The sequence below is a fragment of the Ornithorhynchus anatinus genome, chromosome 1 (genome assembly GCF_004115215.2).
Source record: "Ornithorhynchus anatinus isolate Pmale09 chromosome 1, mOrnAna1.pri.v4, whole genome shotgun sequence".
Classification (NCBI taxonomy): domain Eukaryota; kingdom Metazoa; phylum Chordata; class Mammalia; order Monotremata; family Ornithorhynchidae; genus Ornithorhynchus; species Ornithorhynchus anatinus.
Genome location: NC_041728.1, coordinates 30,800,859 through 30,819,267, shown reverse-complemented (window position 1 = coordinate 30,819,267; position 18,409 = coordinate 30,800,859). Strand labels below are relative to the sequence as shown.

The 18,409-nt window shown below is 43.9% G+C and overlaps 1 protein-coding gene across 8 annotated transcripts in view; it reads right to left on the bottom strand.

The window, feature by feature from the left end:
- GPHN (gephyrin) overlaps positions 1 to 18,409 on the bottom strand; it is a 684,869-nt gene that overhangs the window by 217,848 nt on the left and 448,612 nt on the right. For 6 of the 8 annotated variants that reach the window (XM_029059894.1, XM_029059899.2, XM_029059912.2 and 3 more), the window contains one exon: positions 4,829 to 4,963. The exons of the other annotated variants lie outside the window; for them this stretch is intronic. In XM_029059894.1, coding sequence (XP_028915727.1) covers positions 4,829 to 4,963 — 135 coding nt within the window. The remainder of the gene's footprint in view (positions 1 to 4,828; positions 4,964 to 18,409) is intronic. 8 annotated transcript variants of the gene reach the window in all.

Sequence of the window (18,409 nt, the reverse complement as noted above, 5' to 3'; positions counted from 1 at the left end):
ATTGCACCAAGCACAGCTTTAAGCGCTGGGGTAGATAGAAGTTCATCAGGTCCCACATGGAACTCACACTGTAAGTAGGAAGGAGAATGGGAAATATCTAGGAAATAGCAGAAATAGAATGGGTAGCAAATAGATTCCAAGGACATCGTTCATAGCAAAAGTCTACAGTGATGATGCACTTGAGCAAGGATGATTATAAACTGTGAATTAGAAGTGAAATTTAAGAGTGAAGCTATTGATAAACCAAAGTACAAAGCTCTGTACACAGTAAGTACTCAATAAATATCACTGATTGACTGAGAATGTTAGAAGGATCAGGCTAGACAGGCAGTATTTATATTAGAGTAGCATCCATTCAACAAAATAGAAACAAGTTCTGAGAATACTCATCCCAGCTCTGCTTTCTCTGGCCCTCCACTCCCAGTGACAAATCACTTAATCTCTTTGTTTTTCATTTCCTTTAGCCATAAAATGGGAATAATCGTATCTTAACCTATTTACAAAGATGAAATTGACTAACAATTTCCATTATTGAGTCCCTGGATAAAGATTAGCTTTGCTGACTTCCGGCCTGGATATTGACCTGCTGCCCCTCAAAAAAGTCTCTCTGTTACAATTCATCAAATGGATTTCTTCAAGAACGGACACTGAAGAATAAGTCTATGCTTCCAACTGGATGCCAATACTGATGAACTGTTTTGAAAGACCTGGACTGCTGTCTGGTTCAGAGTATTCAGATTGTGTTTTTTCCCCTCCGTTTTTATTCTGGGAGTGAGAAAGTCACTCTTCTTTGGATTCCATTGGATTTCAGAACTGGAAGCTGCCAGAACACTTAGGTGAACTAAAGCAGGAGTCAACCAAGGTGAAAGAATAGTCAAAAGTCAAAGCCATCTAAGCTTCCATGACACTTGAATACTAAGAACTATTTAAAAAAAAATTCTGTCCTCCCACAGGTGAGGGCTCAGGAACTTGGCTTCAATTCACTGACAACAGTGCTTAAGATGAGAAAACTAAAGGACTACAGCACAGAACTGGGAAGCAGAGCTCCTGAGTTCATATTCAAACAATGAGTTCATATTCAAACATTCAAACACTGGCTCTCTTGGAGGCCTTAAGTAAATTAACTTCTCAATTTGTGTCTCAGTTGTCCCAGCTTTTGATGATAATGCTTCCAATCAACCTACCTCAAACATAATAGAACAGAAGATATCTAAGGAATTTCAGAATTCTCAATATACTTTGCTTGAAAACAATCATTATTAATAGGCTTATGCCTGATACAGACTAACAGTGAGCTCTTAAACAAGTTAGTTAATGTTTGAACCTCATTTTCCACATCTGAAAAAGAGAATACTTACAAATCTGATTAAGGTGACAGAGAAATTCATTTATAGTGGGTTTAACATTTCCTCAGGAGAGCAAATAATTTTAAATATTACTAGCTGCAATAACAACAATTCACAGGAATTGTATTACATCCCTCCTCTGATATTTTCACATCTTAAAGTCATCCTAGGGTAGGTGCAGGTATTAATATCGCCATTTTACTGGAAGGAAAAGCAGCGCGGCCTAATGGAAAGTCACAGATCTGGACATCCGAGAACCTGGGTTCTAATCCTGACTCTGCCACCTGCCAGTTATGTGACCTCAGGCAAGTCAGTTCACTTCTCTGTGCCTCATTTTTCTCATCTGTAAAATGGGAATTGAAAACCTGTTCTCCCTCCTACTTAGACTGTGAGCCCCATTCTGAACGGAATCTAGGTCTGACCAGAGATTATCTTCTATCTGCCCCAGTGTTTACTATAGTGCTTGGCAAGCGCGTGCTTAACAAACACCAAAATTGCTATTATTCCTAAAGCAAAACAAGCAAGTTCACCATCAAATTGTCATTAGAGAAAGACACCTTATTTTTTCTAGTCATCTAATAGTTAAAACAGAAAGCCAGAGGTCAGCAATCTTAAAGGATCCTCCTGCCTATAACCCCATCTGTATGTGACCTCAGCAAGTTCACGTAATTTTTTTGAGCTTTGGTCCGCCCACTCACAAAACGGTTTCAGAAGCAGCAACTGTCTCTTAAATTTCAAGCTCGAAAATATTAGCTATTCCTTATAAAGGACTTTAATAAAATAAAATGAAAGTAGTTAAGCAAAGGCAACCAAGGTGACATCCGTACTGAAAAGTTCACCATGCCAAGTTTCTTTGGCTGCCATTTAAAAAACAAAAACAAAAAGAAATCTTCCCTTTATTTGTACCAGACTAGTGATCAAATAAGTGAGAAAAGTGATATTTTGTAGCAAGAGTAGAATATTACATATGAAAACAAAGGCATACACCCACTGACAGATGACCTGTTATGTATTTCCAAACTGTTGTCTAGTATCCAAGATACTAGCAATTCACATCCCTGTGTCTGTAGGACTGAGGAACATGGTTCACAGAGTCATTGTTTTGAGAATACTTGCCCCAAGCTGTGGCTACTGGCCAGCCAGGCCACCTGTCGAGGTTTCTGCTGATCAGGGAAGCTCCTCTATAGTTATCGTTACTGTGGCGAGTGACGGGATTCACTAAGACCTCCGTTTGTGAGAATGATAGCATATGGAAGGCGCCTCTAAAAAGGGCAGCACCGCTATCAATGATCTCTCTCTAGGAGTTTGGTGCTATATCTGTAGTTTGGCCCCTGAATGCTCAAAAAATATAATCCAGGCAGAAATGTCTGCATGAGTCCTGAGCTTCTATGGGGTAAACAAGTCTACCAGCATGCAAAGTTTGCATATCAATCAGATCTTATGAACAGCGTGCCATATCCAGGTTCTGTATTATTTGTAACCTCACCATTAGGACTCCCTTAAATGCTAAGTTCATATGGAGCTCATGAAGAACAAACAAAAATCCAGTTTTGCCTTCTCTGGTTGTCCTTTTTCTGACTTTACAGGTGCTCTCCAGTATTTCTCAGTTTGAAATTTGAATGCAATAGGGAATCGATAAATATGAAAAAATACAATTTTTTTTTGGTATTTGTAACAGTTTTGCTGTGTGTGGTCCAACTTTCTGGAAGAATCTTACCTCCTCATTACTCTAGGTCAAGTCTCAGCTGATTCGAGTGGGGATGAATCCCAAAGAAAGAGGAATCCTTTAGCAAGGAAAAATGATCATGCCTCTCTTCATTATGCTTCAATCAAGTATTAGAAATTAAATGACTATATCGTGGCTAGACCTCTGAACTAGTAAATGAAGAGGCAAGTTTTTAGTGATATGCCCTAAGCAAACTGATTCCTCAAAATACAGTGTAAATGGTTTCATTTTTAGATTATGTCTAAACTTGAAGTACTCATGGGAACTGATGAATGAATGAGATTATTCTGGGGGTGATTTTTGCCTTTTAAGTGGTAACTCTTGGGTTGATAGCTCCTTCACATATGATCTCTCATACGAACTGGGGGGAGGTGTTGTTGAGGATTCATTGTCAACTGCCAACTCATAACATTGACACTGGAAAAATATTCCGATTTCTTATTGGGGGAATGCTTACTCAGAAGACCTCAAATGTTGGCATTGTCCTAAAGGATCTTGCTTAGTGGATTTCCTCAATAACGACGATCACCTCTGGAATAGCCCTGCATGTAAGGGGTGATTACTCCATGGCAAGAATGATTTCCTAAAGTTGCACCTTCCAAGAGGCACCATCCCAGAGAGAGTTAGCTCTAAAAAAAAACCAGACAAAACAGAAGGGACACCACAGCCATTGCTTACAAGGAAGTGCTGCTACGAAAATGAAATACTATAAAATTTAATATGCCTTTGCTAACCAGCTCTGTCTGCCCTAAGAGCACTCTGGCCAATTCCAGTTATAACTAGGCCATTCATAAAGGTATCAAAAATACTAGAGATGGAAAAAAAGACCAGTTATGCAAGTCCCCACAGGTTATTCTGGTTGGTGATCAGGAAAAAAAAGCAAAACACCTAAAAAATAAATAATCAGTCTCCTATCATTATTTCAGCAAGGAGCCTTATCTCTAATGCTCACAATCAATTAAGAAGGAATGCCACTTCTCCTATTTGCTCCCAGACTGTCATATATGCCCCAATCCGGTCAATCACAAAAGAAACCTTTCAAGAGCAATGAGCACCAACTAAGGTCAGGGAGAGAACTTTCCAGCAGAAAGCAGTCCGGTCTATATCACCCTTGTCAGTTCATTCACCAAACATTCTAAGGTACTGAGTACCCTTCCTCGAGGGAACAGATTTATTATCCTGGAAAACCTTGTGAGAATAGATGCTAAATAACAATAACCCCGCCCCAAAGGTTGGCATTAAAACTTTCTTTCTAATCAATTTGAAGTTATTTCCCAATATCGGGCAGCAACCATCCAAGTTGAAAAAGTTGGAAATCAATTGGAATGAGCAGGGAAAACTACCCCAACCCAGACTAGAAACCTAAAATGATCCTCTTTTGGAAAGTGCTCAGTGGTGAGGGGTGTTGGGACCTTTGGGGTGAATGCAGTATTTCATCCCTGCTCTGGTGATTTATATCACAGTAAATCACAGTAGACAAGATCTCTCATAAATAATAAGCCTAAACATAAAAAAGAGAGTCCCCGTGATAGCGAGACCCCCGAGATCGTATTTTGATAGTCCTGCCGCTGGCCTACCCCTGCAATTTGCAGAACAAACATGTGTGGGATTCACCTGCCTCTGCTTCATTCATTTCTGACTTTTGAGAGTGTAATCTTTCATGCAAGCCAACCATGACCAGCAAGAAGGAAGTACCAGGTATGTATTTCCTGTTGACCCATCTGAGCAGCATGAGCTGCGAATGAACTGCGCTTACTTTTGGTGTTGGGCAGGAAGCCGTGGAGAGGCGAGATGTGGCTTGGGCCCGAGGTGATTCTGAAGGGGTAGTGCTGAGGGAAGCCGTGTCTCGTGGGAGGACCTGAACGCCACGGGAAATAATGGAGTCTGGAATCTAAATGAGAAAGTTAGTGACAATTAATCAGGAGCACGAACCGGGTTAAAGCGACTATTCACATGCAAGGGTTACAACCAAAGCTGCCTTTTGTAATTAATTCTCTGCTGGGGGCAGGTCTCTGAAAATCCCTTCAGCCATCTGATAATTCAACAGTCGGTTCAGTTGAGGCTTCAGATCGAGCGTTTCAGGTCAATTTAAAATGTCTTTAGACTCACAAATTTGTACTGGCCCACGTTTTTGTGAGTCTTCTTCAGACTTTGGACTTCAGAATCTCGGGTGCCTTAAGAAATACCATGCCGGTATTGGGGGTTACAACTTTATATTCAATTCAAATTTTTGCTTAAATGAAAACGTGTTATCTTCTACTGCTGGACCTTGGCGAATTAGGCTGCCAAGCTTTGTTAGACCGAGGACAATTGATCTCGATCATTCGCAAGCTGCACTTGTGGTGGGCTCTGATGGGAAATGCAAATCCTAATTAAAACAAATGTAATAAGCTTCCAGGACACAGGAAGACTAAATGTGTCTTACACAAAATCTTTTGCTTTGGCCGGGTGTAGCAATATTGAGTGAACACTGAAATTCTGGTTATAACCGTGATCTAAACTAAGGGGGTGTAATTCTAATTATAATCTGACTCTCAAGCAACTGTAATATAGGTGGGTCATCATATTCTTTAGGTCTCAAAATGAATACAGAGCTGATCTGAACCCCTGCTTTTTCTCTCTGCACTCGTTCCCTGGTAAGATCACCCACTTCCGTGGGTTCAAACTACTTCTTACAAATATTATTTCTCTGTTGACCATCTTCACAGCATGTTCACGTCCACTGAAATAGCCTACAAGGGGAACATCTGCTGGGTACGTAGAAAAAGACTCCCAGCAGTTTTTAAGACCGATGTGAGTGCTACACTCACAAAGGCATAAAAATGGATGAGAAAATAGTAATTTCTCCTGCTGCAGAACAGTGCACAGAGAAAATCTGCACTCTTGACTCTGATCAGCCATCCCGTGAGAGTATATGTGACTCAGAACACACCATCACTTCTAATAGAAAAATAACCTTAATAGCATGCCTTACTGGCAGTGGATACCCCATACCCAACTGTCAACAAAAGGTCTATAGAAGTGGGGGGCTCGAGATTTTATTTTTAGAGTCAGGCATTTCTCTGATCTCCATATCTACCTACCTGCACAACTGATCGCCTGAAGACCCTAACGCCCACTTCTTAAGCAGAAGCACTTCACCGCCCTTAATACGTAGGCCCTAACGATGACAAATAGCCACCAAGAAAATGAAAAATTCTGCAAGAACCTGGATAGATTCATTATTGGGGCTCCCCCGCCGACAAGCTGATCATCACAAGAGCTGATGGTGGTCACCACAATGGTCAGCGAGACTAAAACAAGGTGAGGTCTAAACAATGGCATCTCACAGATTATAACACAGTCCCTAAACAGAACCTGGGAGATAAACATGACACCGCAGCCATGTGCTTCTGCATTCCACAACCAAGACATCCCTACACCGATCGAGTCTCCCATTAAGAATGACAGGTCCACCTCAGGCCCGAGACTTCAACACTAATAAACCATGCGAAGGAATTGATTATAGAAGTACACTACAGATCTGTGGCTTGCCAATCTATGACTCTCATGACAAATTAAATGCTTCCGGGAAGCCTTTGGTGCTCAGATACTTCCAGTTAAAACATTGGTTTATGAACTGCCCCTCTTCCCTCCCAGGCAGGATTCGACGGGTGGCCATATTTGCCTGATGGGTGTCTGCCACAGTGGAAAATTCTGTCTGAGTCCCCCACGCTAATGTAAAAATAACAACAATAAAATTATGGTATTTGTAAAGTGCTTACTATGTGCAGGGCACTGTACTAAGCACTGGGGCGGATATGAGCTAATTGGGTTGGACACAGCCCCTGTCCCACGTGGGGCTCACAGTCTCAATCCCCATTTTATAGTTGAGATAACCGAGGCCCTCCCCACTCAGGGTCGCTCCTAGAGAGTTTCCAGTACTTTACCAGTCTTGGCTGTGGGAGGGAGAGTCAAGCAGAGCCGTACCCTTTCCATTCCCAGTTTGGTCAGAGGCTAGCGAGTGGAAAGCCACCTGCTGCTACAAGTCAAAACTCACCCATGCTGGGCAGCAGCAGCACGGGAGAGAGTCGAGGGAGGAGACTAGAGTTTACTGCTCGGAAGAAGGTGACAGAATACCACTTTCATATGTTTACCAAGAAAACTCTCCGGATCCACTCCCAGAATGATCGCAGATGGAGAGCAGGGCGTTCTGGGAGAGATGTGCCCGTGGTGTCGCTATGGGTCGGAAACGACTCAGCGGCATAAGACAACTGAGGCCCAGAGAAATGAAGCGACTTGACGAAGGTCACACAGCAGACAAGTGGAGAACCCCATGAGCTTCTGACGCCCAGGCCCATGTTCTATCCACTACGCCATCCTGCTTCTGTGAGGGTGCTGCATTCTATCTCTAGTCAAAGCAGAAACCTCGGGAGGTGTTGAGGCAGCAGTTTGAGCATGATTGCTAGGGTCTGTGTCGAGAGACACTCGCTTGGGTTGGGCGAGGGCAAGTTACAGCGTTTTGGGGGTGACCAGGAGGGGGTCTGAGCCGAGTCTCGCTTACTGCCGCTTGTTCTAGACTCCATCCTGGCTGGCTTTGCCCCTGACCCAGGTCGGGCGGGAGGGGGGAGAAGAGTGGATCCAAAACCCCGTGGGCCCTTGAGGAGGCTAAATAAAAAGATCCTGGAAAATAAAGAGATCTACGAAGCATTTTGTCACAACATAATAGCAACCCTATTGGAGTAAGGAACCCCAGGTACAAGTAATAATATGAAGAGCTAAAGGGGGTCACTCTGAAACACCACTTATCACACAATCATTAAGGCTGGAGCAATGTCAAGGAGACTTCAACTGGACTGGGTCAAAGAAAATGATTCAGAGATGAAAATTTTTAGCAAAAAAAGAAAACAACAACAATACTCTGCGGCTCTTTGGGACCGTAACAAAACGGAGTCCTTCACACATCTGTAAGAGACGTGCAGATGAAACTAAAAAGTATTTGGGGCCACTGGGGAGATGTAAATCCTGAAGAGATCAAAGGGTATGCTGTCTGTTACCAGGAAAAAGATGTCAGAAGCAACATGGCCTAGTGGAAAGAGACCAGAACTGGGAGAGAGAGGAGCTGGGTTCTAATCCCGGCTACAGTTGCCACTTGACTGCAGCGTGACCTTGAGCAAGTTGCTTAACTTCTCTGGGCCTCAGTTTCCTTAACTGCAAAATGGGAATGCGATGCCTATTCTTCCTCTTATTTAGACTGTGATCCCTATGTGGGACAGGGACTGGGTACAACCTCATTATCTTTTATCTACCCCAGCACTCAGTTCAGGGTTTAGCACATCATAAGCATTGACTACTTCCGCAGTTATTATTGCCACTAAAGACGTTACGGCTCCAAACACATATACTGCACCATTGAAGATTACAGATGGGATTAATCTCAACAGAGGCAAAGAGAAAGACACTGTCACATACGTTTCAAGAACGGTATAATTAATTCATGGACTTGCTTTCCACCAATGAGGAAGAAGCTTTTCGAAGCATAGAAAATTGGCTAAAATATGAAGGTTCAAACTCAGATCTGACTTCACCAAACAACAGTCAACGCCAAACAAATGGAAAAGCACCCAGATTTCATGAGTTTGTCCTCAACGTGAGGAATCCTGAGACAATGCCATCAGTCAACCCCACGATCAATCAATCTATTATGGCACGCACTCAAGAGCATAACAGGTGATTCAGGAGGGAGGGGAAAAGAAGATGGAGAGAAGAAAAACTAGTCAGGGAAGGCTTCCTGGAGGAGATACAATTTTAGCAGGGCTTTGAAGATGCGGAGAATAGTAGTCCGTCAGATTGTGAAGGGGGATGGGGGAAGTTCCAGGCAAGAGGGAAGGGTTCAGGAAGAGGCTGACCGTGATAGAGATGAGAGAGAGACACAGTGCAGGAGTGAAGAGGAGCCAAGTGCGCAGGCTGGATTGTAGGGAGAGAGAGAGAGGACAAGTGGAAGGTATTAGAGAGCTGACTTAATGCCTTAAAACTGATGGTGAGGAGTTTCTGTTTGATGTGGAGATGGATGGCTAACCACTGGAGGATTGCTGAGGAGTGGGGAGATTTGCACAGAATGGTGTTTTGGAAAAGTGGATGGGGCTGGGGAGTGAAGTGTGGAGTGGAGGGGGATGAGGTTGGATGTGGCAAGTTCAGTGAGAAGGGTGATGCCGTCCTTGAGACAAGTGCTTGGATGGAGAGGAAGGGCAGATTCTGGAGAAGCTATGAAGATAGAACTGTCGGGATTTGGTGACAGAATGAATCTGCAGGTTGAAGGAGAGTGAAGAGTCAAGGTTAATACCAAGCTTGCACATAGGCTTTTGAGTCAGGTAGGATGGTGGTGTTGTCACTCAGTATCTTCAAGAACAAAGGAGAGTGAGGTGCTTGGGGGCCACTACTGGGGGCAACTCAGTGTTTTCCACAGCCAGCCAAAGTCCTCCTGGACATACTACTGAACAACACAGTCAGCCATGCACTCCCTGAATCCCAATGCGACTTCTGACTAAAACACAGCCTTGTTACGGTCTTGGCAGCACGATCGATTCGTGACAAGAGCGGAAAGCATTGCTAAGGCTTCTGTATGGCTTCCATATATCCCAAAATAAAAACATTTGACATCATCAACAGATCAGGGCTCCAAGATCCTTAGGTTACTTTGGGACACTATTTGTTGATCAAGTCCAAGTCAAATGTGCCCTGTTTAATGTGTTCCCCATCACCGAGGAAAGCAGGGCTCTGTGTGGTTGGACCAGGCCCCTTCAACCTTTTCAAAGGATCTTGAACCTGGAGGCAGAATAGGCTTCCAATCTACTGAAAACCTCTTCCAACTCAACAAGCTATAAGCATGCTTGAATATTTTTAACACAGTCACTCAGGAACTGTTATATGTCAATGATTTTGGGCTTGAGTCATAAACACATGAAGCATGCATCACTTCCCAGAGTCAGGAGAATACTACCGACACTGAGCTCAAAGAGCATTGAAGTTCCTTAACAGTTTCCACCAACGGGAGTCTACATGTGACCAACTGATTTTTCACTGGCAAACACAGAGTCGAATTCTGTTGCTTCGACAGAGTACCATCAAATGATGCAGAGTTAGGCAGAGAGGTAGGACACAAAAGAAGAAGGAGAAGTGGAAAAAGGGACAGCACTGGCTCCTGGGAGATGGGGGGGTGACAATAGGGCATCAAACTACATACCAATTTGAAGGTCTATAAAGCTGTAGTAGTAGTCAATCTTCTATGTGGCTGTAAGACCTGGCTCTACATCCAGCTTCCCAAGCAGTTTCATCAGCATCACTTACGAACCATCCTCAACATCAAATGGCAGGCCAAGATAACCCAAAACAAAGCCCCGGAATAAAAGCGGGCTCTCCAGCATCGAGACAACGTCCACGGTGCCACAGCTCTGCTTAACAGGACCTCAGAGGAGCAAGGGTGATAATGGTGGACTCGAGCAGTGGCCAATGGTGAGCTGGAAGGTAGCACATGCAAGCCAGGAAAGCAAAATGAACTATTTCAAGATGTGGAGAAGCGCAGTCTCGCACATTGTGATATAGACAGACTACTGTAGATGGGCCGGATGGTAATTGGGAGAAGAATGTACTCTTCTTTAATGGAGACTTCATGGAGATCAGGATAGTAAGGGGCAGATGCAGATTCTCTACAATGTGAGCTCACTGTGGACAGGGAATGTGTCTATGTATTGTTATAGTGTATTTTCCTAAGCGCTTAATAATGATAATAATGATCATGATGATGGTATTTGTTAAGTGCTACTATGTGCCAAGCACTGTGCTGGGGTAGGTACAAGATAATGAAGTTGCCTCAGTCTTAATTCCCATTTTACAGATGAGGTAACTGAGGCCCAGAGAAGTTAAGTGACTTGCCCAAAGTCACCCAGCTGACAAGCGGCAGAACAGGATTAGAACCCACGAACTCTCACTCCCAAGCCTGTGCTCTTTCCACTAAGCCACGCTGCTTAGGACAGTGCTTTGCATACAGTAAGCACTCAATAAATACGACTGAAAAATGCAAGGGCCTCTAGGGGAGAAATCCATCAGAGCCGCAAGAATCGGTTTTTACTTGTAGACGAGTGCAAGTCTCCCACGGTAAGGCTTGTTGGGCCCTCGGCCTACCTGAAAGTGATTGAGAAGCAGCATGGCCTAGTGGATAGAGCCCGGGCCTGGTAGTCAGAAGGACCTGAGTTCTACTCCTGGCTCCGCTACTTGTCTGCTGTGTGACCCTGGGCAAGTCACTTCACTTCTCTGGGCCTCAGTTCCCTCATCTGGAAAATGGGGATTAAAAGGCCACGAGCACCATGTGGGATATGGATTGTGTCCATCCTGATTACCTTGCATTTATCCCAGGCCTAAATACGATTGAACGAATGCTTAGTACAGAGCCTGGGACATAGTAAGCATTTTACAAATACTATTGAAAAAAAAAGTGGATAGGTAGCCATGCCTTGTCCAAGTCTAATGGTACTGACTCTTTGATGAGTTTATATAGCATGAACATGGACAAGCAGATATAGCCCTTCTAAACCCCTCTGGCTTTTCTCTGCGGTTTCAATAGAATCTCGACTCCAGCTGATCAAAAACAGGAAGGAGAGATAGTAGCGAATAAGAATGCACCAGAAACAGAAGAAATAAAGTGACCCAATGTACTTACAAAAAGATCCCAAGTCTATGAGAGACATTGATTCCCTCGAGGAACCAGGAACCAAGCTCCTGCTTAAAAAAGGTAGCAAATGAGCAACACGGAGGAAATCATTACTCTCCCCCTCCCCGTAAGGTACAGTAAGTAGAGCTTCCTAAAGCCGAATTCGCCAAGTCTTTTTAAGGATTTTTATGGTGTTCAGTGGCAGTTTTGCATTTCAATTTTATGGTTATGTCAGTGGGACACAATTTTTTATGAAGAAAATTTTCCTATGGAAAATGAATTTCTTGGTTTAAATCTTCAAGGCAAATACCATTAAGAGCCCGGTGAAGATTAGTGGAGGCTGTCTAGTGCGGCTAGAAATCAGTGTTTGTGGAACTGGGCCCAAGCGATCAGCACTACTACCTGATTTATAGGAAGCATTTTCCAACCTCTCCGTCCCCAGACCATCCAAGAGGAAATCACGGAGATGTGAAGGCGGCAATACAGGGTCGCCAGCACCCTCGGTGACTTCCAGGGTGATTTAGGAGTTACAATGCCACAGAAGAAGACCTAAGAGGAATAAGCTATAACTTATCCCTATTTTATGGCATTTGTTAAGCACTTACTATGTGCCGCCTAATGAACTACGCGCTGGGGTAGATTTCAGGCTATTCAGACTAGACGCAGTCCCTGGCCCACGTGGGGCTCACAGTCTTAACTTCCATTAAACAGATAAAGGAACTGAGGTACAGAGGAGCTAATGACTTGCCAAGGTCACAGCGCAGACTCGTAGCAGAGCTGGGATAATAAACAAAGATAATTGTGGTACTTGTTAAGTGCTTCCTATGTGCCAAGCACCGTTCTAAGTGCTGGGGTAGATACAAGTTAATCAGGTCGGACGCAGTCCCTGTCCCACATGGGGATCACAGTCTTAATCCCTATTTTTACAGATGAGGTAACGGAGGCCCAGAGAAGTGAAGCGACTTGCCCCAGGTCACCCAGGAGCCATGTGGCAGAGGCACGATTAGAACCCAGATCCTTCTGACTCCCAGGCCCGGGCTCTATCCACTAAGCCACTCTGCTCTCGTTCTCGCTTTCGATCCTTATGGTGCTAACCTGGACTAAAAGTACTAGAATCACGTCCTCTCGAATCGAGTGGCTAGTGAGTCGGTTGGGGTTAGCATACAAGCCAAAAATCAGTGACATTTTTCAATGCTGTCATTACGTCTGCCCCTTGCCAATACAGCCGACGTGTATGCGATCAAGTGAAAATAAACTGCACCTGTTTGCCTCATAAGGCATCACGAAGTAGAAAGCAGTATATACTTGCCATATTTTTTCTTCCAGTTGATCATCTCGCTTTGAGACCACATCATATTTTACAACCACAGATGATATGAAGCCTAACTTCATATTCCAAAATTGACTCTCCCCACAGTTTCCCCACCCCTTCCCTCCTTTTCCTAGCTGATAGAGATTCTGACTTTGATACACGTGCGCATATAGGCAAGTACAGTAAATAGGTCGGTGTTTGAGAAGCTAAGTTTGTGGGCTGGGTTGTAGCGGGAGAAGAGCGAGGAGAGCTCATCAAGTGCCTTAAAGCCAATGGTGAGGAGCCTCAGTTAGATACATAAACCTTAAAATTATCTATTATAAATCATTTCTTTATATTAATGTCTGTCTCCCCCTTTAGACCGAAAGCTTATAGTGGACAGGGAACATGTCTGCCAACTCTGTTGAACTGTACTCTCCCAAACGCTCAATACACTGCTCTGCACATAGTAAGTGCTAAATAAATACCACTGATGATGATACAGAGATGAAAGATGGAGGATCTGGAGGAGCGGGGCAATGTATGTGGAATTTTTTTTTTAATTTAGGAAAATGATCTGGGAGGCGGAATGAAGTATAGGCTGAGGGGGTTGGTGAGGCTGGCTGTGACAAGTGCCGGACCAGTGTAGTAACAGTCTGCATGGAGATGAAAGAGCAGAGTTTACAGAGAAGCAGCGTGGTTCAGTGGAAAGATCATGGGTTTAGGAGTCAAAGGTCTTGGGTTCTAATCCCGGCTCGGCCACCTGTCAGCTGTGTGATTTTGAGCAAATCATTTAACTTCTGGGTGCCTCAGTTACCTCATCTGTAAAACAGGGATGAAGACTGTGAGCCTCACATGGGACAACCTGATTACCCTGTATCTACCCCAGCACTTAGAACAGTGCTCGGCACATAGGAAGAGCTAAACAAATACCAACATTATTATTATTATTAGAGATGTTGTGAAGGTAGAACTGACAGGATTTGGAGACCTCTAGCACTTGTGCAGTGTGGATGGCTATTCTAAATTTCTCCACTTGGTAAAGGAGAAGGGGCTGAAGCCGGAAATGGGGAATGGAGACACTACAGAGTACACATCTTTAAATTATATAGTATATATCACTCATTTGTTCATATTAATGCCTGTCTCCCCCATTAGACTGTAGGCTTGTTAAGGGCAGGGAACATGTCTGCTAATTCTGATGATTCGTTCTCTTCCAAGCGTTTAGTATAGTGCCCTGCAGAAGGTAAGCGCTCAATAAATACCACCCATTGGTTGGTTCCTGAACAGTTGTAAGGCAGCTCTGGCGCCCTAGGGCAGCCGCTCCCATCTCTCCATCCTCCCGGATGGTCACAGCCTCAGAAATGAGGCCTTGGGCACCTGCCTAATGTCTGTCTGAATCCTGGCATCCAGTGTTAAAAGGGGCATTGCCCTTTAAGGGGGTCCTCCCTACCTTAAGGCAAGCAAGGAGGTGGTCAGTCCAAGAGAGAAACCGGCATGTTCAGAACCTAGAAAACAAGGTGGGATAGTGGGTTTCCCTCTGCTTCCTCTACCTCCTTGGGTCCTTGTAAAATTTACCAAGCATTGAGGAGAAGTCCCGAATGGGTAAGGCGTAAGGACAAGCAATAGGCTCTGCAGCAGACTCATCCCTGTGGCTATGACGGATGAGTCTAGTGAGATCAGCCAAGTGGCTAATGTATCCGCTCCTTGTCCATTCATTCCTATTACTTGAGGGCTCACTGCATGCAGTGTGGCCTAGTGGCTAGTCCGGGGTGGCTTGGTGGAAAGAGCCCAGGCTTCGGAGTCAGAGGTCGCCGTTTCTACTGCCGGCTCTGCCATTTGTCAGCTGTGTGACTTTGGACAAGTCACTTAACTTCTCTGTGCCTCAGTTAGCTCATCTGTAAAATGGGGATGAAGACTGTGTGAGCCCCACGTGGGACAACCTGATTACCCTGTATCTACCCCGGTGCTTAAAACAGTGCTTGGCACATAGTAAGCGCTTAACCAATATCATCATCATCATCATCATCATCATCATTATTATACACGGGCCCGGGAGTCACAAGGACCTATGTTCTAATCCCAGCACTGCCACTTGTCTGCTGTGTGACCTTGGGCAAGTCACTTCACTTCTCTGGACCTCAGTTACTTCATCGGGAAAATAGAGATGAAGATTGTGAGCCCCAAGTGGGACCTGATTACTTTGCATCTTGCCCTGCGCTTAGAACAGGGCATATAGTAAAAACTTAACAAATCCTATAAAACAAAACACTGCACTTAGCGCTTGGGAGAGTACAATATAACAATAAACAGACACATTCCCTGCCCACAACGAGCTTATAGTCTAGAGGGGGAGAGAAGACATTAATATAAATAAGTAAATAAATGACATGAAATTCCTTGCTCTCCTCCTTTTCCTTCTCTGTTCACTGGAGAGCTCACTCTAAAGCATCTCAGGGGGATTTTGGTGAATCGTAATGGGAGATCACTAGGATTCAGTGACCTCCTCTTCTTCCTCCCGTTTCTCAGCTCGTGAGCTGGTACAGCAGTCTTGGCTGTCTGCGATCTAGCACTTTGAGAATCTGGTATGGGTTTAGAAAGTAACGACTCTGGAAAGGAAGAGCGGGAAGGGTTGGTGAGGCTCGGCATCATGTGATACCGCCATTATTTCACGCTACAGATGATACCGTCTGGATTTCACATCATGTGAGGGAATCCTTGCAAGATAGTCCAGAACTGGGGCCCAGATTCTGTTGATCCAGCCCTGGTGTCCCCAAGCCCTGGTGCTTTGGGATTGAGCATTTGGGTCCTCCACACCTTTCCCAATTTTTTAAAGCCTCAATCACATCCCCTCAGCCTTCATCTCAGGCTGTGGAAGCTTCTCTATCCCTTTGACCATTACGGTTGCTTTTCTCGGGATGTGGTCCAGTTCTACTATGTTCTTTTTAAGACGTGTTGACTGGAAATACCTGCATTATTTTGAGGGTGGAGGTAATCGAGTTTTATATAGCAGCAAAACTTGCCTTTTGATTTTCTTTCTATACCGTCCCGATGACATCCAGCACATCACTGACCTTTTTGGCTACCACCACGTAAAAACCAATGATTTGAAAGAACAGCCAATAATGACTTTCCGTCCTGACTAAATACCACAGGGCCCAGATTGATATATCCCTGTAATTTTGATTCTTTTTGCATAACTTTGATTGTGTTCACACTGAAGCTCATATGCCATTTTCTACCCCACTCACTCAGGATTATGAAGTCTTCCTGCCGTTTCTGCCCATCAGCATGGCATTTCACCTCCTAGAAAAGCTTAGTGTTACTTGCAAAATACATGCAAGGGACTAACAAAGAACATGAAGGAGGAAAACAAAATTGGCCCCGGCAATTGAACACTGGTGCGAATATGCAAGAGAACGTTTCAGTAAAAGCAGAAAGGCCAAGCAGGTGCCACGGGTTGAAGCAATTTCACTATTTTCTGAAAATCAGCTGACGCCTTACTCCTTTTATATATTTAATAGGATGAAGAGAGCATCTGTGCCAGGGGATCCTAAATTCTCCACAGGCTTGGCCTTTAATTTGAAATACCAAACCAATATCACATTTGCTCTATCCTACACCGTCTTGGAAAATCCAGTTCATTGGAAAAAATCATTCAGGAGAGAAAATGGGAATATTGTCAAGTCACATAGGAATATTCCCCCTAGCTTTTGATCCTCTCTGCCTTCAAGGCTATTTCGAGATACCAATTTAAATGCTCTAGAAAAATACCCAATTGTTGGTGTCAAGGAAGAGGATGGAAGAGCATACATTTTGCATTCTAAGCAGTTAATTTTTGTTTTTATTATTAATAATGAATAGCTTATTTCAACATATAGGTCAGGAGAGTATCTCTTAGGCAATGTCATTGTAATCAATCGATCGATCATATTTATTGAGCACTTAACTGTGTGCAGAGCACTGTATTGAGCACTTCGGAGAGTACACTATACAGAGTTGGCAGACACATTCCCTGCCCATAAATGAACTTACAGTCAAGAGGGGGAGACAGACATTAGTATAAATATAAACAAATTATATCAAGAAGCAGTGTGGCTTAGTGTGGCTTCCAGTGTGGGTCTGAAAGTCAGAAGGATCTGGGTCCTAATCCCGGCTCCACCACGTGCCTGTTGTGTGGCCTAGGATGAGTCACTTTACTTCTCTGGGCCTCAGTTACCTCATCTGTAAAATGGGGATTAAGAATGTCAGCCCCAAGTGGGGCAGGGACTGTAACCAACCAGATTAACTTGTTTCTACCCCAGTGCTTTGAACAGTGCTTGGTAAATAGTAAGGGCTTAACGAGTTCCATTATTATTATTATTAGTGTAATAATAAAGCAAGCTATGCAGAAGGTCCCACCCTTTTCAACCTATTCTGTGCTGATAGGTTTGAGGATGTGGTGCGGGATTTCAAAACCGGTGGCATAATATCCTCCTAATCTAGTGGGAATTGTTCCATAAAAACTCAGGCTTCATTCAAACATCCTCAGTTTTGGAGGCAGCCACTCGAACCAATATAATACAACAGGCTGTCTTGCAGGGGTAAATGCAAGAGAAGACCAACCGAACGTTTCCAACGACTCGGGTCAGTCGGTACAGCGACCAAAGAAAACTAAGGTTTACGTGGCAGCCTGCATGGGGAGGTCCAACAGGCCCCTGAAGATTTCAGCTGCAAATTCAGAGGGTACTCCTGTCACCGAATTAGGCTCTTTGTCACTACACTATGAAGTGATGCATGAGCGGACAAAGACGTTGATTGTTGGGTCAATAAAGCCAATATGCCCTCTGGGAGATTAACAGTCGGAGCAGGGTGACAGCATTAATAACAAGCTGCATAGCAATCTGAAGGTTTACTGTGCTGTAACAGGGACCAACCTTCTACAACCCTGAAGGCACATCGTACTTTCTGAAATAGCTTCATTGGCATCATTCTGATTCATTCAGCAGAGAGGCAGGAAGTATATATATATACACACCCACAAATATATATGTATATGTGTCTGTAATTTATTTATGTATTTTAATGTCTGTCTCCCCCTCTAGACCATGAGCTCGCTGTGGGAAGGGAATGTGTCTCTTTGTTGTTACATTGTACTCTCCCAAGCGCTTAATACAGTGCCTTGTATACAGTAAGCGCTCAATAAATACGACTGAATGAATGAAGGAATGAATGATGATGCTAAGACAAGATCACTAACTGCCACTTCTAGAAATTACGCATCTATTTATACCCATCCTCAGCCCTTGCGTGTATCTATAGCGTTATTAGAACCACCAATATATATATCTATATTCCACAAATGGTGGAATTAGAACGAC